The 22,123-nt window shown below is 37.6% G+C and overlaps 4 protein-coding genes across 9 annotated transcripts in view; 1 reads left to right on the top strand and 3 right to left on the bottom strand.

The window, feature by feature from the left end:
• Window positions 1–3,790, top strand: part of LOC125680289 (serine O-succinyltransferase-like) — an 18,511-nt gene extending 14,721 nt beyond the window's left edge. For 2 of the 6 annotated variants that reach the window (XM_056153874.1, XM_056153875.1), the window contains one exon: window positions 1–3,790. This exon ends at the window's left edge or, in 1 of these variants, runs on beyond it. Coding sequence is in view for 5 of the 6 variants with exons in the window: in XM_056153875.1 (XP_056009850.1) it covers window positions 1–99 (99 nt within the window). In the remaining variant the exon portion in view is untranslated. The other 4 variants (XM_048919753.2, XM_048919752.2, XM_048919751.2 and 1 more) reach the window with 4 other exon arrangements.
• Window positions 3,791–7,267: 3,477 nt separating this feature from the next.
• LOC130051437 (dentin sialophosphoprotein-like) lies at window positions 7,268–15,597 on the bottom strand. Its single transcript, XM_056153369.1, has 2 exons — window positions 15,404–15,597; window positions 7,268–11,672 (listed from the first exon to the last, which is right to left on the bottom strand). The coding sequence occupies exons 1-2, from the start codon at window positions 15,595–15,597 to the stop codon at window positions 7,268–7,270; spliced, it is 4,599 nt and encodes a 1,532-aa protein (XP_056009344.1).
• Window positions 15,598–15,683: 86 nt separating this feature from the next.
• Window positions 15,684–16,907, bottom strand: LOC130051436 (uncharacterized). The gene is made up of 2 exons (XM_056153368.1): window positions 16,722–16,907; window positions 15,684–16,502 (listed from the first exon to the last, which is right to left on the bottom strand). Exons 1-2 carry the CDS (start codon window positions 16,905–16,907, stop codon window positions 15,684–15,686), a joined length of 1,005 nt encoding a protein of 334 aa, XP_056009343.1.
• Window positions 16,908–19,417: 2,510 nt separating this feature from the next.
• On the bottom strand, window positions 19,418–21,401 carry LOC130051435 (uncharacterized). Its single transcript, XM_056153367.1, has 3 exons — window positions 21,239–21,401; window positions 20,975–21,136; window positions 19,418–20,694 (listed from the first exon to the last, which is right to left on the bottom strand). Exons 1-3 carry the CDS (start codon window positions 21,399–21,401, stop codon window positions 19,418–19,420), a joined length of 1,602 nt encoding a protein of 533 aa, XP_056009342.1.
• Between the last annotated feature and the right edge of the window lie 722 nt (window positions 21,402–22,123).

The raw sequence follows: 22,123 nt of genomic DNA, 5'->3' as shown, positions 1-22,123 counted from the left end.
GGATTCCTGGAGACAAACTTGAAGTCGCTGGGGATAGACTTTGTAAATAAAGAAACTATGCAGGAAAATATGCATTCGAGAGAAAGAATCTTTTTCTAAGCACGTGAAATTTATGCTTTCTTCTGAGGTACAGTGAATACAGTACCAAATTTTGAAGTTTTAAGGCATTTCTTTTGTTTTATACCTAAAGGCCAATTCAACTTAATTGGTAAGATTATTATCAGGGTCACCAAAAAGTATGGGGCAGGTGGGAGGATTTTATTTTTTTATTTTTATTTTCTGAGAAAAATATTAATGACAAACAATTTTTTTTCAACAGAAGTGCATCATTTAATGTCAGATGGATATCAATCTATCCTTATTTTACAGACGAATTCCAGGTTAAGCTTTAATTTCAAACACAGAAAGATACCTAACTTCTTCAAGATTTATGCCTGTAAGAACGCAAGAAATTAAGAAAACCATACATCTATTTTCTTCACGTTGCTATACCGGAAATGTAAACAATAAGTGTAAATACCGGAGTCAGACATGTAAACTTTCCGGAAATCGCAAGTTTTGGGGCGGGCGGGGATGATAATCTATCAATTAAGTTGAATTGGCCTAATAGATATTTGATAATTACTGTCCAGCTAGTGGAATGATATCAGCAAAACTTTTCAACTGTGCAAGCTGCGCATTAAAACTGACTTTCAGCTTTTGGTTATGCAAAGTGAAAATGTACTTGTACAAGTACATAATATATTTACATTTACTAATAATTTGTCAGTATTAAACCTTTGCTGTTTTAATGATTTTATTTCTCGATAAATGCACCAACCTTACCACCTGACATGAAAACTTACTCATTGTGTATTTATGGAAAGGAACAAGTATTACCAAATGTAAATATGTGTATAAGGAATAAAAGTGTCTAGTTTATTTGTGTTATGGGGGTGTGAAAACAGTGGAAACACAGGGGAATTTCTGCAAAATGAGGTCAATCAATTAATATGCAAATTATTCCATGATTGAATTGTTTTATACCCCTATAAATTAATACAATGGGTGATCAAACAGTACTTGGACTAAAATCTTTACAAGGGATGTCAATGAAATTTACTCTGAGAATAAATAAACAAATAGTAGCATTGGGACAATTTGTAAATATTTACTAAATTTAATTGTGACATAAAAAATCCCAGGTGTTGCGACTGGGTGCAAACTCTAATGATCACTTGACCTTTATAACATCATAAAAGCATAGCAATTTCTTGACATATTCTTCACTAAATTCAACTCTGGTGCCGAGATACTTTGGTATTAACACTTGACTGTAAAAGGGCCTGGCTGACAATACTCATTAGACATCTGTAAGATGCATTTTCTTTCTATTTTTTGTTAACTGATCCATAGAAAATATATAGGGCATGACATTGGTATGATGCATTTGTCCAAGTCCAAGGCTAACGTTTTGTCAATCTTGCGAACCTTCAGTATTTAGACTTAGACATATTATAGCATGTCCATCTCTTCAATGGTGGTTTTATTTAATTTAAGCCATCCAATGTGATATGTCCACAACTTTTATATTTATCCTGTCTTCTCAATCATAATTTTATTATTTTAATTTATCATATATAATGCATTTCTTTACCTTTTTTTTTAAAAAGCTAAATACAAGATTATGCATGAAAAACTGTACAAATGTATCAAACTTATATTTTATTTTTAGTCCCAGAACATTTTTATCACCACGTATATAAAGACATCCTAGACGTTTATTCCTTAGTATACCTTTGCTTGAAGATAAATATTTAACATAAAATTTGAAAAATGTGAGAACTTGAGTTTTCATTCTTTATTCAGGGTTATCTTGAGATTTCTAGAGATTTCTATCATCACCCCTAACTAGACTTCTGTGACGGGAACCTCTACTGATTAGCCAGTGAATGGACGTGATTTTGAAGTATCTATGTCTGACGTTGCAATTTGATGTATTAACCGGTGTAAATTTGTAGATTTTGACGATCTTGTTAAATGTTGTGAGAAGAAGTTTAACTTTTAACACATCTTCTGATGTACAGTGGAGAAGGCACACTATTGTTGGGAACTAACCAAATCATGACATTTGAACCAATGAAAAAAATCTTTAAATCATTTTGCAACTTCTGTGTAAAGTCTGCAGTTTGTGGACTATGGTTGATATTAATAAAAAGAACATGTATATGGATATAGATGAATTATTTTTGCTCACCTCAGTGTATAGTCGTAGCTTGTGCTACTGTGGAAGCACTAGATTTCTGGGGGGGGGGGGGGGGTGTCAATTATTGTGACGTTCATGGGTACTCCTATCGCATGAAATTCAAACTACAATGAAAAACAATTCATAGGAAGCTTCAATGGACAAAAACCATGTTTGCAAAATTACGTCTCTGTAAATACTTGGCAATCCTTGAAAATTGGCCTCCACAAATTTAAATGATTTCTTAATATACCCTCTGTTTTTTATATTACTGTAAGAATCTATGGTTAATTTGCACAGGAACCTGTTTCTGTAAATGACTTATGACCTGTGTATACTAATAATTATTACAGGTGCCTGTGTTAATTTGGTATGTTTATTCCTGAGTGGGTATGAGGTCTCCCTTGTCTAAGCTACGTGCTACACTGTACTGACATGCTACACTACACTGTACTGACATGCTACACTGTCCTGACATGCTACACTGTACTGACATGCTAAATTGTCCTGACATGCTACACTGTACTGACATGCTACACTGTACTGACATGCTAAATTGTCCTGACATGCTATACTGTCCTGACATGCTACACTGTACTGACATGCTACACTGTACTGACATGCTAAATTGTCCTGACATGCTATACTGTCCTGACATGCTATACTGTCCTGACATGCTACACTGTACTGACATGCTACACTACACTGTACTGACATGCTACACTGTACTGACATGCTACACTACACTGTCCTGACATGCTACACTGTACTGACATGCTTCATTGTTGCACATGACTAATATCTTTGGGATCAATGAACAAGTTAATTAGTTTTCTGGGAAACATGATACATCTGTGATTGCATATTATCAGAGGTGATTTGGACAGTGCATGCAGGATGGGTCACCATTTCATGACAAGGTTTCGATGCAAGCTCATTACCCAAGTATTTTTAAGAGACCCATCTTTAACAAAGTTACTTCTCTGAATTTTGAATGTAGGGATGAATACTTGCTTTGCTCTGTGCTACCAATATTTTTCAGATAAGTATTCATGTTCAAACTTTTTGGTACAAGTTTATTATTACAAAGTCAATGTTGATCGCACTTGCAGGGACCTTAAATGCAAGGATCCTGCATGCGACACCTATTCCTGTAGCAAATGGTGTAACTATAAAAAGGAAAAAGCTTCATTTGGTGTTGGACCTATTCCTAATGTATAGGTAATATTCATTGAGGTGAGCTTATATATGTGATTATTCACCACCCACCAAATGCCTGCACCCTGTTTTATTCTATGTATTACCACACCAAGGTTGAACTTTTATTTGTTTACCTTAGACACCGTCTCTGATAGAGAATTGTTTAATGTTAATGGTGGTCCTGGGAGTAATCATGGTAATAGTACATGTAATTGTTGATTTCATATAACCATAATTATATCATGTGATTATTGTATGTGTTTGTAATTTTTTTTAAATTTTGTCCAAGATATTTGTATACATTTACTTGTTACATGGATTTGTTAAATGAATAGAATATGAAATTAAAACTTGAAAAATTTGAAACTTTTATGCTTCTTGTCGATACATGTATATAATGATTGGAATTGCATTATCCCTTTGATGGTGGAGGCAACAAGCTGGATTAATGGTTGGTTGTACATTTTAGCACCTTTTGAATTTACAATTCTAAAATTTGTTGTACTTCACCTTCAGATGGTGACGTCTCAGTGAGTGTAAAATTCTCAACAGTACGTGAAACAAACGATCACTCGTTGTAATCCGATTTCGTTGCCTTTTTAAAAGATGCAAAGGGTATCACTGGTGAAAGGGGTTGCCTCCCTATACTGAAAACAGCAGCGAAAGTCGGGCAGTCTTTGTAATTCGATGTATCGTAAAGATTTGAAAGATCTGAAGGAAAGTGTATGGAGATGGAAACAGATTCTATAGGGCCATATCAAAAGCCATTTTTGGTCATGAAGAGGAAAATATTGAACTTTGTGACATGACCGTATTAGAACTTGTAAACATTATTCCAAAAAGTATGCACCACGGGCAACTTACGACATGTGTTCTCATCCCACAAATACGCAATATGTTGTGGAGTCATCAGTGTCAGAAACTTCACTTGTACCAGATAATTTTCTTAAAGGGGCATTATAGCTGTCATTTTTTACCACAAATTGAATTCAATGGAGATTGTTCTGCATCATATATTTCAGTAATAACACCAGTATTTAATTATATATATACATGTATTATTTTTCTACTCTCCATCCGTCTGTCACAAAATTTTGGGAACACTTAGACTTGAAACTTTGTACAATGCTTCATTGCCATTTGTAGATGTGCATATTGTCGCCGGGATAGGAGGATCCAATTATTTTCCTAAAAGTTATAGTGGATCTAAGAGGGGTGGAGGATGTAAAATAGTTTGTGAACACTTCTCCTTTACTCCTTTATGGGTTATTTGATATACTTGAAACTTTGTACAATTCTTCACTGCCATTTGTAGATGTGTGTATTGTAGGGACGGGAGGATCCAATTATTTTCATAAAAGTTATAGTGCATCTACGAGGGAGGGGGATGTAAAATAGCTTGTGAACACTTCTCCTATATGGGTTATCTGATAGATTTGAAACTTTGTACAGTGCTTCATTGTCATTTGTAGATGTGCATATTGTCAGGACAGGAGGATCTAATTACTGTAACAATGTATTTTCCTAAAGTTATAGTGGATCTAAGGGGATGGAGGTTGTAAAATAGCTTGTGAACACTTCTCCTATGTGGCATATGGGAGTTCATATGTCTATGTACCTGGTCATGCTTTTCCTTCATACCATACAGTACATGAAGGAGAGGATGTTTCATTTGAAGCACTTCCAATTTGGAGAGCTGGGGAGGCATTTGTTTTTTATAAAAACAATCTCTAGTCTAACAGTTTTTTGAGGGGTTTTTTTTAGGTTTCTGTTGTTTTTGTACAAAGTAAATGTTTTTATTAGTCATAATATTTATTCCTATGCCATTGAGAAATTTTGAGAGTTAACAGTTGCCATCACTTTCACAACTAGTACCCCTTTAAGTCAGTTTAGAATGAAACTCTAAACTTGGTCAAATTTGGGGAATATTGTACACTGAATCATCCAATTTGTTCATGCAGAGGAGAGAGCGCAACACAGAAGGCAAAAACACTTACCATGTCAATGGCACCTTGGGCAATCATAGCCAAATGGACTCCATCTCCTCAGACCAATGCATAGCATTTACCTAACAGTACAAAATGTTGCTGTAAACAGAAATTTTCAACAAGAAAGATGACAAAGTACATTCAGGTTTGCCTACATCATCTGATCACACACTGAAATAATACACCAAATCATTGTGTGATTTGTTTCCCTATTTCACTCACTGAATCTGATGAAATAAGAGCTTTTCTCAAATCAACATCAATATGATTTTTCAACTCTTTACACAACCATTCCTCACGATAAATTAAAGACTAGACTTTTTGACATTATAGACAGTTGCTTCAACAAAAATGGAAAACGGAAGTATTCATATCTAGTGATTAGTCATCCAAAAAATTACTTTGTTAAACACCACTCTGATTCCAAGCACAAGTACTCTGAAGTTGAAATTAAAAATATGCTCGAGTTCCTCATTGACAATATCTTCTAGTCTTTGGTGATCAAGTCTTCCAACAGTCTGTTGGAATACCCATGGGCACGAATTGTGTTCCTTTGTTAGCTGATCTTTTTTATATTCATATGAAGCAGAATTTATTCTAAAACTACTACGTGAAAAGAAAAAATATCTTGCTGTGACCTTCACTGTGACATTAAGATATATCAACAACATATTATCTATTAACAATGCTAATTTTCATTCATATGTCGATTCGATATATCCCATAGAACTCGAAATAAAAGACACCACAGAGTCATCCACTTCTGCTTCATACCTAGATATTCTATTGAAAATAGAAATTAACGGCAAACTAACAACTAAACTTTATGATGAACAGAATGATTTCAGTTTTTTCATCTTCAACTTCCCATATTTATGTTACAATATTCCATTATCACCTGCATATGGTGTTTATATATTTCATCTGATTCGATACACAAGAGCTTGTTCTGTGTATGATCAGTTTTTAAATCGAGGCAGGCTACTGACAAACAAGTTGATGGTGTAGGGGTTTCAACAGTCGTTTAAAGTCAACATTTCGCAAATTCTATGGTCATTTTAATGATGTAGTTTTCCAGTATAACCTTTTTTGGGTGAATTGCTGTCTGACATGTCTCATACTGATTGTTAGGTCGTTCTTAGCACACTGAGTTTGACTACGGATTACTCCGTTATAGGACTCACGGTGGGTGTGACCGATCGACAGGGGATGCTTACTCATCCTAGGCACCTGATCCCAACTATGGTATGTGCAGGGGTCTGTGTTTGCCCAACTCTATATTTTGTATATATTTCAAAACCGATCATACGCAGAGGGGTTTTTGATGTAACTTACAATTATGCAAACAAAGAAGTTTTAGTCCTGTGTCTTGGGTTTCTAGATTTAGAGAACACCTGCCGTAATCAAGGAGGGATTCCCTGACTTTGCAAATATAGGTAGAACTACTGGGGAAGCGATTGCCAATAAACTTATCGAAATCATTCGCTTGCTTGCAGTTCCGATTGAGAACTTGCGATGGCAAGCATACGATTGTGCATCAGCCATGGCATCGAAAAAACGAGTGTCGGGGACATGCCTGGCTTTGTGCACTCACCGTCGGGGCCATGTATAGAATCCGAACATCGCTTCAATGTGCACTTTACCCCTTGTGAGAAACGTGAATAGATGTCCTTCATTCAGTGTTCATTTTCTTTGATGGTTCTCCTAAACGGCAAGGGATTCTTGAGACTATTATAAAAATGATGGGTCAAATTTTCCCGTTGACAGTACTGTGTTTGGACTTTGTAAGACAAGGTACTGTAGGTTACGCCTCACGCCTGCTTTGACGTATTTTATGTCTGCAGCATACACTCGATCAAACGTCACGAGACGTACAACAAACAACTTTTCTCCTCCTCCTTGAAGATGGTATATAGCTTTCCTTATCACTATCACTACTACTGTCATCAGCACTGTTAGTATCAATACCATCACTGTCATCAGCACTGTTAGTATCAATACCATCACTGTCATCAGCACTATTAATATCAATACCATCACTGTCATCAGCACTGTTAATATCAATACCATCACTGTCATCAGCACTATTAATATCAATACCATCACTGTCATCAGCACTATTAATATCAATACCATCACTGTCATCAGCACTATTAATATCAATACCATCACTGTCATCAGCACTGTTAATATCAATACCATCACTGTCATCAGCACTATTAATATCAATACCATCACTGTCATCAGCACTGTTAATATCAATACCATCACTGTCATCAGTATTATTAGTATCAATACCATCACTGTCATCAGTATTATTAGTATCAATACCATCACTGTCATCAGCACTATTAATATCAATACTATCACTGTCATCAGCACTGTTAATATCAATACCATCACTGTCATCAGCACTGTTAGTATCAATACCATCACTGTCATCAGCACTGTTAGTATCAATACCATCACTGTCATCAGCACTATTAATATCGATACCATCACTGTCATCAGCACTATTAATATCACTACTACTGTCATCAGCACTGTTAGTATCAATACCATCACTGTCATCAGCACTGTTAATATCACTACTACTGTCATCAGCACTGTTAGTATCAATACCATCACTGTCATCAGCACTATTAATATCAATACCATCACTGTCATCAGCACTATTAATATCAATACCATCACTGTCATCAGCACTATTAATATCAATACCATCACTGTCATCAGCACTATTAATATCAATACCATCACTGTCATCAGCACTGTTAGTATCAATACCATCACTGTCATCAGCACTATTAATATCAATACCATCACTGTCATCAGCACTGTTAGTATCAGTACCATCACTGTCATCAGCACTATTAATATCAATACCATCACTGTCATCAGCACTATTAGTATCAATACCATCACTGTCATCAGTATTATTAGTATCAATACCATCACTGTCATCAGCACTGTTAGTATCAATACCATCACTGTCATCAGCACTATTAGTATCAATACCATCACTGTCATCAGCACTATTAATATCAATACCATCACTGTCATCAGCACTGTTAATATCAATACCATCACTGTCATCAGCACTGTTAGTATCAATACCATCACTGTCATCAGTATTATTAATATCAATACCATCACTGTCATCAGCACTGTTAGTATCAATACCATCACTGTCATCAGCACTATTAATATCAATACCATCACCGTCATCAGTATTATTAGTATCAATACCATCACTGTCATCAGCACTATTAATATCAATACCATCACTGTCATCAGCACTATTAATATCACTACTACTGTCATCAGCACTATTAATATCAATACCATCACCGTCATCAGCACTGTTAGTATCAATACCATCACTGTCATCAGCACTATTAGTATCAATACCATCACTGTCATCAGCACTATTAATATCAATACCATCACTGTCATCAGCACTATTAATATCAATACCATCACTGTCATCAGCACTGTTAGTATCGATACCATCACTGTCATCAGCACTATTAGTATCAATACCATCACTGTCATCAGCAAAGTTAATATCAATACCATCACTGTCATCAGCACTGTTAATATCAATACCATCACTGTCATCAGTATTATTAGTATCAATACCATCACTGTCATCAGTATTATTAGTATCGATACCATCACTGTCATCAGCACTATTAATATCACTACTACTGTCATCAGCACTATTAATATCAATACCATCACTGTCATCAGCACTGTTAGTATCAATACCATCACTGTCATCAGCACTGTTAATATCAATACCATCACTGTCATCAGTATTATTAGTATCAATACCATCACTGTCATCAGTATTATTAGTATCGATACCATCACTGTCATCAGCACTATTAATATCACTACTACTGTCATCAGCACTATTAATATCAATACCATCACTGTCATCAGCACTGTTAGTATCAATACCATCACTGTCATCAGTATTATTAGTATCAATACCATCATTGTCATCAGCACTGTTAGTATCAATACCATCACTGTCATCAGCACTGTTAGTATCAATACCATCACTGTCATCAGCACTATTAATATCAATACCATCACTGTCATCAGCACTGTTAATATCAATACCATCACTGTCATCAGCACTATTAATATCACTACTACTGTCATCAGCACTGTTAGTATCAATACCATCACTGTCATCAACACTATTAATATCAATACCATCACTGTCATCAGCACTGTTAATATCAATACCATCACTGTCATCAGCACTGTTAGTATCAGTACCATCACTGTCATCAGCACTATTAATATCAATACCATCACTGTCATCAGCACTGTTAATATCAATACCATCACTGTCATCAGCACTGTTAGTATCAATACCATCACTGTCATCAGCACTATTAATATCAATACCATCACTGTCATCAACACTATTAATATCAATACCATCACTGTCATCAGCACTGTTAATATCACTACTACTGTCATCAGCACTATTAGTATCAATACCATCACTGTCATCAGCACTATTAATATCAATACCATCACTGTCATCAGCACTGTTAATATCACTACTACTGTCATCAGCACTGTTAGTATCAATACCATCACTGTCATCAGCACTGTTAGTATCACTACTACTGTCATCAGCACTGTTAGTATCAATACCATCACTGTCATCAGCACTATTAATATCACTACTACTGTCATCAGCACTATTAGTATCAATACCATCACTGTCATCAGCACTATTAATATCAATACCATCACTGTCATCAGCACTGTTAATATCACTACTACTGTCATCAGCACTATTAGTATCAATACCATCACTGTCATCAGTATTATTAGTATCAATACCATCACTGTCATCAGCACTGTTAGTATTAATACCATCACTGTCATCAGCACTATTAATATCAATACCATCACTGTCATCAGCACTGTTAATATCACTACTACTGTCATCAGCACTATTAATATCACTACTACTGTCATCAGCACTATTAGTATCAATACCATCACTGTCATCAGTATTATTAGTATCAATACCATCACTGTCATCAGCACTGTTAGTATTAATACCATCACTGTCATCAGCACTATTAATATCAATACCATCACTGTCATCAGCACTGTTAATATCACTACTACTGTCATCAGCACTATTAATATCACTACTACTGTCATCAGCACTATTAATATCAATACCATCACTGTCATCAGCACTGTTAGTATCAATACCATCACTGTCATCAGCACTATTAATATCAATACCATCACTGTCATCAGCACTATTAATATCAATACCATCACTGTCATCAGCACTGTTAATATCAGTACCATCACTGTCATCAGTATTATTAATATCAATACCATCACTGTCATCAGCACTGTTAGTATCAATACCATCACTGTCATCAGTATTATTAGTATCAATACCATCACTGTCATCAGCACTGTTAGTATCAATACCATCACTGTCATCAGTATTATTAGTATCAATACCATCACTGTCATCAGCACTATTAATATCAATACCATCACTGTCATCAGCACTGTTAGTATCAGTACCATCACTGTCATCAGCACTGTTAATATCAATACCATCACCGTCATCAGCACTGTTAATATCAATACCATCACCGTCATCAGCACTATTAGTATCAATACCATCACTGTCATCAGCACTATTAATATCACTACTACTGTCATCAGCACTATTAATATCAATACCATCACTGTCATCAGCACTGTTAGTATCAATACCATCACTGTCATCAGTATTATTAGTATCAATACCATCACTGTCATCAGCACTATTAATATCAATACCATCACTGTCATCAGCACTATTAATATCAATACCATCACTGTCATCAGCACTGTTAATATCAATACCATCACTGTCATCAGCACTGTTAATATCAATACCATCACTGTCATCAGCACTGTTAATATCAATACCATCACTGTCATCAGCACTATTAATATCAATACCATCACTGTCATCAGCACTGTTAATATCAATACCATCACTGTCATCAGCACTATTAATATCAATACCATCACTGTCATCAGCACTATTAATATCGATACCATCACTGTCATCAGCACTGTTAATATCAATACCATCACTGTCATCAGCACTATTAATATCAATACCATCACTGTCATCAGTATTATTAGTATCAATACCATCACTGTCATCAGCACTGTTAGTATCAATACCATCACTGTCATCAGCACTATTAGTATCAATACCATCACCGTATAGAAACTGCCATAGGCTCTACTGACAAGGTCATCTTCATCCTTTTGGTCTATTTCAGTTTCTAAGCGTTAGCGCTGTAGCTATGTTAAATTCTGGCTTGGGTTTCTCGAAAAAATCACAAACTCAAATTTGAGTTTTCTTTTTAATTGGCCAGGCAAAATCTGAGTAAAATCTCAGACTTGAGTTTCTTTCGAGAAATCCAAGCCTGGTCTGTATCCCTCAGGTTATGATCAACATGCATATGTTATACCATTTTTATTTCCTATGATTAAAAGCCATACTCCATGGAAAAACTTACACTATATGTAATTTTTGCGTGTCTATTCACAGCTGAATACTTATTTTGTGATTTTTAATTACATGCTTTACTATTAAAAAATTTCAAAGGTCTACTATTTTATCGCAAATTGTTTCTAGTTTATTCATCTTGGACATACCTAATATAGCATCCATACATTTCAGTATTATTGTTTGTAAGATAGATGAATTCTAGGGTTTGAATTAAAAGTTTTAAATACTTTTTCATATTTTGTTTTTATTTATACTTTTGCAAATATTGCTGTCCTGTCAGTGTTGAAAAAAAAAATTGGAATTCTATCAGTATGCAATCCAAAACAAGAGGCCCACAGGCCTTATCTGTCACCTGAGTACTAGTGAAAAAGTATCACTATTCCCACAGGCCTTACCGCTCATCTGAGTACTAGTGAAAAAGTATCACTACTCCCAAGGGCTATGAAATATAGAGAGAAAAAATCCTGTTCTGAATATCTAAGCTAAATTCTAATGTTCAGCAACAGTATAAAACTAGATGTGTTCTAAAAACTTCAATGCTCTCAAAAGTGCATACACTGATGAAAGGCTTTACATAATATAATAAGTGTATTAACATTAAAACATATGACTAGTTTGGACGCATCCTAGAATCAAAACCCTGGGTTGTAAAATTACCATTTTTGTACATCCTTTTCTGCTATTCCTAAGTATGCATTTAGATTTTAGACAGTATCAGCAAACATACAGATAAATATCTTATGCGAAGTTTGGCCCCACACTAGGGTCAGAACCCCTACCCCAAGGATCATAAAATTTACAAATTTGGTAACGGACTACCTGCTCTTTCTAAATATCTATTTAGTTTCAATTTAGTATCAATAACACTAAAGAAGATGTTATTTAAGTGTTTTACACATAAACACTATTTAGTAAGTTTGGCCCTGCCCTTGGGTCAGAACCCTTACCCCGAGGATCATGAAGTTTACAATCTTGGCAGAGGCTTTCCTGCTCTACATCACTATGCATTCTGTTTTCCTTAAACATGTGTGGTTGTTGAGAAGAAGATTTTTGAAAATTGGGCAGTTTTTGCCCCGCCCCTAAGGCCCCAGGGGTGCAGGAATCCTGAAATTTACAATTTATGTCCCCCTTGGTCCAAAAATTCTTCATACCAAATTTGAAAAGAATTGGAATTATAGTTATCAAGAAGTTAAAAATGTCTATTGTTCACACATTTAATGAACATTATGCTGACCATTCTTGCCCAACTCTGATACCAAAAGCCCTACCCCTGGGATCATCAAATTTACAATTCTGGTAAATAGCACTAAAGAAAATGTTAATTAAGTGTTTTAAACATAAACACTATATACCAAGCTTGGCCCCGCCCTGTGGTCAGAACCCCTACCCCGGGCAGGCGCGGATCCAGAAATTTTTTCCAGGGGGGGGGTCGAACATTTTATAATAACAGTCAACTCATTTTTCTTATAAATCGTTATATTGTAAATTTGTTATCTTGGCAAATTCCAGGGGGGGGGGGGTACCCCCCCCCCCGACCCCTCCCCCCCTCTAGATCCGCGCATGCCGGGGATCATGAAATTTACAATTTTGGTAGAAGCCTTCCTGCTCTACATCACTATGCATTTAGTTTTTCTTACACGTGTGTGGTTCTTGAGAAGATTTTTGAAAATTGGTCAACTTTGGGCAGTTTTTACCCCGCCCCTTAGGTCCCAGGAGTGCAGGAGTCCTGAAATTTATGTCCACCTTGTTCCAAAGATGCTTCATACCAAATTTGAAAAGAATTGGAATGATAATTATCAAGAAGTTAAAAATGTCTATTCTTCACACATTTAATATCTGACCATTCTGGCCCCATCCTGATACCAAAACCCATACTATGGTGTCCGGGTAGGGCCATTTGCAAAAGCGTGATTGCGCGTTAGTCACAACACGCCTTCACGCCAACAAGCAATCCGCCTTCGCGCTCTCATGCCAACAAGCAACAAGCGCGAAGGTGCGTTGCTTGTTGGCATGTTTAGCCTGGTGCCATGGCCTTGCAGAGCATTGTGGGAAGGCCAGGGCACCAAGCTACAGCGTGTTGTGACTAACGCGCAGTCCCGCTTTTGCAATTGGACCTATCCGGACACCATGCGTTACCCCTTCAAAAGGGTGTTATTGTGCAATTTAAAAATTGATAAAAAAGGAAAAGACATCTTTGCAGGTCCATTTTGGCACATGATATGTATGAGATTAACAATCTCGCGCGAAAAAACGAACAGGGAAACAGACTGACAGACAGGTGGTCATGAATGCCTTGCCATTACGTGTCCCATATTATTTGATAAACCTGGTTTTCCATGCACATAGGCCTATAAATAGTTTCCAAAGTTAGATGTTTCTTGTTTCACAAATCGTTAATCATGATGAAAAAAAGACTTGGGCCAAAGAAAGTTTGGGAATATCATTTGGACTATACATCATATTTCTATTACGTGTATTTCTGTTTATGTAACATGAAAGACAAGTTATGATTCTAGGGATAACGCCTCAATTTTAGGAATTTACGCGTGGATATAGTAAATGATATATAAAAAGAATAATGAAACCTGTTGCATAAAATACACTCTGACACTCGAATTTGCCCATTTCATGACTAGGGACATCAAAATACCAATGTATTTGCAAGGTCTATCGATGGTTGTATGCTAGTGATAATAATGAATAATAATAGATTTATTTTGTAAAGCGTAAAATCCATATTGCTCTAAACACTATTTAATTAACAATAAAATAAGTTGTATAAGAACAAATGACTAGTAGGTGAAGATAAGGAGTCCGTTATGATTGCACAACATACTAATATTGACTTACATTTCATCTGCACAGACTAGTTGTAATGAATTGCAAACAGATGAGTCTTTCACATTTAAAGATACAGAGACTAGCAACAGTTCTGATATATGGTAGAGCATTCCACAGTTTAGGGCCAGCCACACTAAAAGCTCGAGTTTGAATCACAGATGAGGTGGTAAATGTTACTTGTAATAGGCTCTGATCACTGGACCGCAGAGTTCTGGAGAGAGCATAGGGTGGGTTTTTTTATGAGTTCCTGCATATGGGGTGGAGCCATGTTGTTGACTGTTTTGTACACTAACACAATATCTTGAAGATGACTCTTTGCTGAACTGACAGTCAATGGAGGGAGCGTAGTACTGGTGTAATGTCATATTTGCGGGTGCCTGAGATGATTATGGCTGCAGCGTTTTGAATGGATTGGAGCCGCTGGATATGCTTTGATGGTAAGCCGTAGTAGAGAGAGTTACAGTAGTCCAGTTTGTTGTTATGAAGGCATGGATAACACATCCCAGCGATTTCCTGTCCAGATATCTCCACAGCTGGCTCGGGTTCTTAAAGTGGATGAAGACACCTCTGCACACCGATGACATGTGTGCCTCCATGGTCATGTGACAGTCAATGGTTATACCAACACCCCTGGCCTTAGTAACAGGGGTGATAGAGTCGTCTCCTACTTGCAGTGATGGTATGTGCAGCTTAGAGGCCATTTGTTTGGAGGATATCACTAGCACCTCAGTCTTGTCTGTGTTGATCTTGAGGTGATGCTGAGCCATCCAGGTTTGAACTGACCTCAAGCTAACACTGACTGACTACAAGAGCGGCCTGTTGGACTTTAAAGATGATATACAGTTCATTATCGTCAGCATGCATGTGGTACAAGCCATTGATCTTTCTGAGAAGGGCCCCCAGGGATGCTGTGTAGATGGAACAGAACGGGCCCGAGGACCGATCTCGGAGGGACACCGCAGCCCAACTCAGTGGCACCAGACTTCGCTCCCTTCACTTTGACAATCTGGGTCCGATTGGTCAGATAGGACGCGAACCACATGAGCACAGTGTCCTTAATTCCAAGGTCCTTGAGTATTTGCAGCAAGCGTGAATGATCTACAATGTAAAGGGAAGCCGATAGGTCCAATTGCACTAGCAGGACAGCCTTCTGCTCTCCAATGGCACAAACCACATCGTTGTGAACTCGCAGAAGTGTCGTCTCAGTACTATGCCCCTGACGGTAAGCACTTTGGAATGGCTCCAGTAGATTGATTTCACTGAGGTAGGTTTGTATCTGTGCTGCTACAACCTTCTCAATCAACTTGGATAGATATGCAAGGTTAGACACTGGCCGGTAGTTCTTTGGTATGTCAGGGTCCAGTGAAGCCTTTTTCAGAAGTAGTGTCACAATAGCTCCTTTGAAAGATGTTGGGAATGAACCACTCTCAAGTGACTTATTTATGATAGAAATGGTGACGGAAGCAAGAGCTGTGACTTCTTGCTTCACAAGGGATGTAGGCATAGGGTTCTGTTCACAGCTCTTGTTGACAGATGACCTAATCAACTTTGTGACCTCATCCACAGCAACATGTTGGAAATGGCTAAGTTTAGTTTCATCGCCGAGTGCTGGTGGGTCAACAAGTGGATTGTGATTGTCACATGCAATGGAGCTGCGAATTCGTGTAATTTTCTGCCCCAAAAGTCACTGAACATGTCAGCCAGATCTGATGGTAATTTGTCGGCAGGCAACGGAGTGGTGGAGTTCCTATCAAGCAGTTTGTTGACCACTCTGAAAAGCTGCTTACTATCACCTTTGTTATCATGCACCAAAGTCCTGTGATGCTGGAGCTTAGCCGCATCAATGAGTATGTTCACCTCTTCCCCGCACTGAATGTAAATCGCTGTGTACCATGAGTCCTGATTTGAGCCACAGTCTCTCAGCTTGTCTGCGTCTCTGCTTCGCCTCTCTGATAGAGCTGTTGTACCACTCAGATTCTGGTCTGATGGTGATTGTGCGGGTTCTGAGTGGTACGAGCGAGTCCATAATGGAAGAGAGTTCACTGCTGTACAGTTCTGTGAGGTCAGTGAGTGCCATCTAGTCTATGTTACTGGTGTAAAATACGTGGTACAAATACTAATTTCATGTGAAAGTTTAGGAAATTTTGCTGTTTAAAATTCATTTCAAGTGCTAGGGACATGATTTACCGGGTATGTCAGATTTTAATAATGACTCAAATGCATTTCCACATATTACTTAAAACTTTATTTAAATGGCAGGCTATTCTGGTTAACATTGACTAATACCAGCGTTACATCAGGTCCGAGACTTTGATTTGTTATGTAGTAGTTACCCAATATGATATTGTTGGTTATGTGCAGATACCCGATGGGTGTGGTCATTATGACCACGCCCATCGGGTATCTGCACATAATCAATAATATTATATGGGGTAAGTGACTTGTACCATAGTTTACTATTATTCATTATATTTTATTATAGCTTTCGGAAGCGCGGTCGCCTGTTTACAATATGATGCCAGTTGTTATGTCTTTACATTACACTTTGTACACCATATATTTCTGTTGGTTTTGATATTTTTATTTAACATTTACGCATTCTCCGACTTTTAGTACCGGTATTGGCTTTAAAGAATTGAAATTTAAAAATTCAAATAAAATTCTAAGAACCCATATTCGTGCATTTTTCTGTTTTTAAAAATTTAGCAATATATTCAACTGATGATGGTGGTTACTCTTTTGAAAATCCTATTTGATATCCTTCATTCTAATACATATTTTGACTAAATTGGCTGGAAAAACATTTACATGTATATACAATAGATTTTTTAAAAATGGTGAAACATAAGAGAGAAAAAAAATTAAGAATTTATAAGATGCGAAACCATAAAAGAAACACAAGTCTGATTCACTCTATCCGCTAAACAAGTTTATCTCTCAAACGCGTTCTTATCACGTGACTGGGTCTTTTATAAAACTCTTTATAAATGATACCCGTATTTCTACGTACACGTGTTTCTCGACTTGAGGAGAATATGGAAATAGAAAGTCTTTGGGACGAGACCATTGACGATATTATCTTGTATCAAGGTTTAAGTGAGATTCAGTGCGAATATCTATAATGTATTTGGAGAACTTAGTCTTGAGTCAGTTATCCGTGTTTGATATGTGCAATTTTGATCTGGAGGAACTTCATACAGTGGACAGTGATGTTGGTTTTTTTTCTTCCGAGAATGTGGGCGGGGTTTGAAGAAAGGTGTGGGTTTTGTACAGATAACCCACACTTTTAACAAAAGAAAGCACGCCAAACTATGGTACAAGCGTTAATTCTAAATTTTTAGTATTAAAATTTGTATTTGTTAAATAAATACTTACCTTTATAAATTTAGATATTCACCTGCTTGCAGTCTTGTATCGGGAAAAAAAAAAACCATGTAACAAAAAAGCACCCTTCGTGACCCGCCACCTCTGACATGCTCAGAAACCAACATCCGGTATCATCTATTCTTTGACATAAAACAAAAAATTAGAAGGGGGATGAAGGGGAGGTGGGTTGGGACCTCTGATTTATAAAGGTAAGTATTTATTTAACAAATACAAATTTTAATACTAAAAATTTAGAATTTATCACAATAAATACGTTACCTTTATAAATTTAGATAAGCAGAATTCAAAGTAGAGCTGAATCCCCCTGAGATTGGCAACTAGGAGGAAAAACCACTTTTTGAGCTGAAACTAGAGGTCCAAGCGAGAACAAACTGTCACTATGAAGGGGCATAGATCTAAGGTAATGGTTATAAAAGGTACTATCAGACCTCCAATAACCAGCTGACATGATTTCCGACATAGAGGAGGAATTGAAAATAGCCCAGGAGCAAGACAAGGCTCTAATTTCATGTGCCTGAACTTGAACACGAGACAAGGCTTCTGGAGATGAAGATTGGTAAGCCATCTTAACAGTATGACAAAGCCAAGTAGAAATAGTCTTAGCCGAAATATCCTTTAGACCTTTCTTAATAGGAATGAAAAGTCTAGTAGAACCAGAAGGTCTGAGCGTTGACGAAACAGAAATATATTTTTGAAGTGTACGCACTGGACATAAATCCTGATTACCTAATGATTTAGGTAGAGCAGGAATAACAATAGGTCCAGAACCTTTGTCTGATAACTGATTCTTGGCTAAGAAAGATGGATCTGTCAACAGAGTAACTGAAGAATTATCTGCAGAAAATCTGAGACAAGAATCTGCAATGGAGAAAGCATGAATCTCACTCCTTCTACGACCAGAAGCTAAAGCTAATAAAAAACAGCACTTCAAGGTCAAAAACTTAAAGGAAGCTAAAAATAAAGGTTCGAAAGGAGGAAATTGTAAAGTCCTAAGAACCAAAGCTAAATTCCAGGATGGAACCAACCTACGTTGTCTAGGTCGTTCCAAACAAAAATTCTTGACCATGAGGGACAAGAACTCATTCTTCCCAAAATCAGGACCTCCTGACAAAGCTATAGTTCTGGATAAAGCTGAACGATAGCCCTTAATAGTAGAGGGAGAGAAACCTTTGTCTTCAAACAGATAAACTAAAAACTCAGCTAACTGTTGGACAGTAACTGCGAGAGGATCAATTTCCTTTGAACGACACCAAGAACAGAAGATGTTCCACTTAGAGTCATAAATTGCTCCTGTAGATTTTCTGACTGAACTAGAGATACGTTTGGCTGCTCTGTCAGAAAAGCCATCCTGTCTGAGAGATTCCCTGACAGTAACCATGCGTGTAGATGGAGGTTGGAAAGATTCTGATGAACTTTCCTGCCTTTGAATTGAGACAGAAGATCTTTCCTGAGAGGAAGCAAAATTGGTCTCGCACAACACAGTTGAAGAAGATCTGGAAACCAAGATTGTTTTGGCCATGCTGGAGCAATAAGAATGGTCTTGCAAATTTCTACCCTGATTTTGTGTAAAATCTTGGGAAGGAGGCGAAAAGGAGGAAACATGTAAGAAAACATCCCCTTCCAATCGAAAGACATTGCATCCACTACTAAAGCTTTGTTGTCTGGAATCGGAGACACAAACGTTGGCAGTTTGCAATTCAGATGCGTAGCAAAGAGGTCTATATGAGGACGATCCCACTTGAGACAGATCTCCTGAAAGACTGCTGGATGTAACTCCCATTCTGTATTCACTGGATGCAGTGACCTTGAGAGAGCATCCGCTACTAGATTCAGATTGCCAGGAACATGCCTGACTGACAAGCGAATTCCCAGGGAACGGCAAAACAACAGAATTTCTTTGCACAGAAGGTAAAGAGACTGAGAATGTGTGCCGCCCTGATTCTGCAGATAAGCCACTACTGTTGTATTGTCTGTGGCTATCATCAGAGATTGACCCTGAACAAATTGGGAAAATTGTTTCAATGCCAGAAGAACAGCCCGCATCTCCAGTAAATTGATGTGTTCTGTCAACTGGAGACCGGACCATATACCTGATGCCTCTCTGCCCTCCAGGGTAGCTCCCCAGCCTGTCAGAGAAGCATCTGTAAACAGGGTCATAGAAGGAACTGGGGGGTCTAGCGAGCAACCTATCATAACATTCTCTCTCACTGACCACCACAGAAGATGAGGATACAATCTGGGAAGAATGGGAATAACAGCTTCCCACTGTTGTGAGGCTGGTACCCAAAATTCCAGAAGATACCACTGAATGGGGCGAATATGAAGACGACCTAAAGGTACTATGTCCATCAGAGAAATCAGAAAACCTATCAGTTGTAGAAACTGGCGAGCTGAAGCCTGTTTGGCTGAAAGTAGTTGATCCAACAGATACTGAAGCTTGAGAAATTTCTCCTCTGGAGGAAGAACTATCCCAAGATCTGTTCAAAATTGTTCCCCTAGGAAAATGAAACTCTGACTGGGAACTATCTCTGATTTTTCCCAAGAAATAAGGAAACCCAGCTTCAACAGAAGATGAATAACTCGATGAGTATGTTGATGAAGAAGGTTGAAAGAAAAATTCTTGATCAGAGAATCGTCTAGATATGTATGGATGAAAATGGACTGGGAGTGTAGATACGCAACCACTGTTTGAAAAATTTTTGTGAACACTAGTGGAGCAGTAGATAGGCCAAAAGGCATTGCCCTGAAAGCATATACCTTGCCCTCCCAGACCAAACGAAGAAACTTCCGATAAGCCGGAGCTATAGGGACATGAAAATAAGCATCCGTCAGATCTAAAGAAGACGTCCACATCCCTGTATGGAGAGAGGTTCTGATCGACCTGTTGGTCTCCATTTTGAAATGTGGAATCACCAGATACTGATTCAGAAAAGAGAGGTCCAACACAGGTCTCATTTGTCCATTCTTTTTGGGTACAAGAAAGAGACGAGAGTAGAACCCCCAACCTAGAGGTGGACTTACTTCTTCCAATACATTCTTTTGGAGAAGTAGAGACACTTCCTCTTGTAACAACAGATTTTTCCACGGGTCTCTGGTCATAGAAAATTCCAGAGGAACCGCAGAGAGAGGAGGCTGTTCTCGAAATTGAAGCTCTAAACCCCTCCGTAGCACAGAAAGAACCCATTTGTCCGAAATGAGACGGGACCAATGAGGAAGAAAAAGAGAGAGGCGTCCTCCCACAGGAAGATGAGGAAAGGGAACACCTACTTCCTCGGAAAGAGTGGATTGTGCTACAGGAGGGGGGGAGGCATCAAAACTGAGATTTCTTACCCTTGGCTACTTTGGGTTTTTTATTATTAGATCCCGAAGCCGATGGGAAAGAACGATGCTCATTACTTCTCTTAAGATTATTTGAACCTTGCAGAGAAGAGCCAGATTTAGTAGCACCTTGAGACTTACTTCTAGAAGAGTCTGATTTAGAAGAACAAGAAACACGCCTAGAACTACCATTGTTGAGTTGTACATCTACTTTAACAGTAGGAGGTTCTTTGTGTAATTCCTCTTGTAATTTGCGTAAAGAGATGCCAAATAACTGCTCTTTATGAAGAGGAGAAAAAAGTAGGTTGTCTTTAAGAAACTCAGAGACGTTAGATTTTTGAAGAATCTCTTGTCTCCTAGCTAAAGAAAAATTGGCAATAGTGCCAAGATTCAAGAGCTGAGAAGTGCAAAGACATCTATCTACTTGGAGAAGAAAAGAACGAACATCATCAAATTCTTCGCCCTTATCTTTAAGAGAGGCACCTGCAGCAGCAAGAAAATGCTCCGCATATTGTAAAGCTGCGGCAACACCCCGAAGATTGTTCTCCGACCTAGAATAAGAAGTCTGAGATAACTTGACCCCCTCAG

The sequence above is a fragment of the Ostrea edulis genome, chromosome 2, assembly GCF_947568905.1.
Source record: "Ostrea edulis chromosome 2, xbOstEdul1.1, whole genome shotgun sequence".
NCBI classification, from domain to species: Eukaryota; Metazoa; Mollusca; class Bivalvia; order Ostreida; family Ostreidae; genus Ostrea; species Ostrea edulis.
The sequence above is the reverse complement of the archived record's forward strand: the minus strand, read 5'-3'. Positions and strand labels throughout refer to the sequence as shown.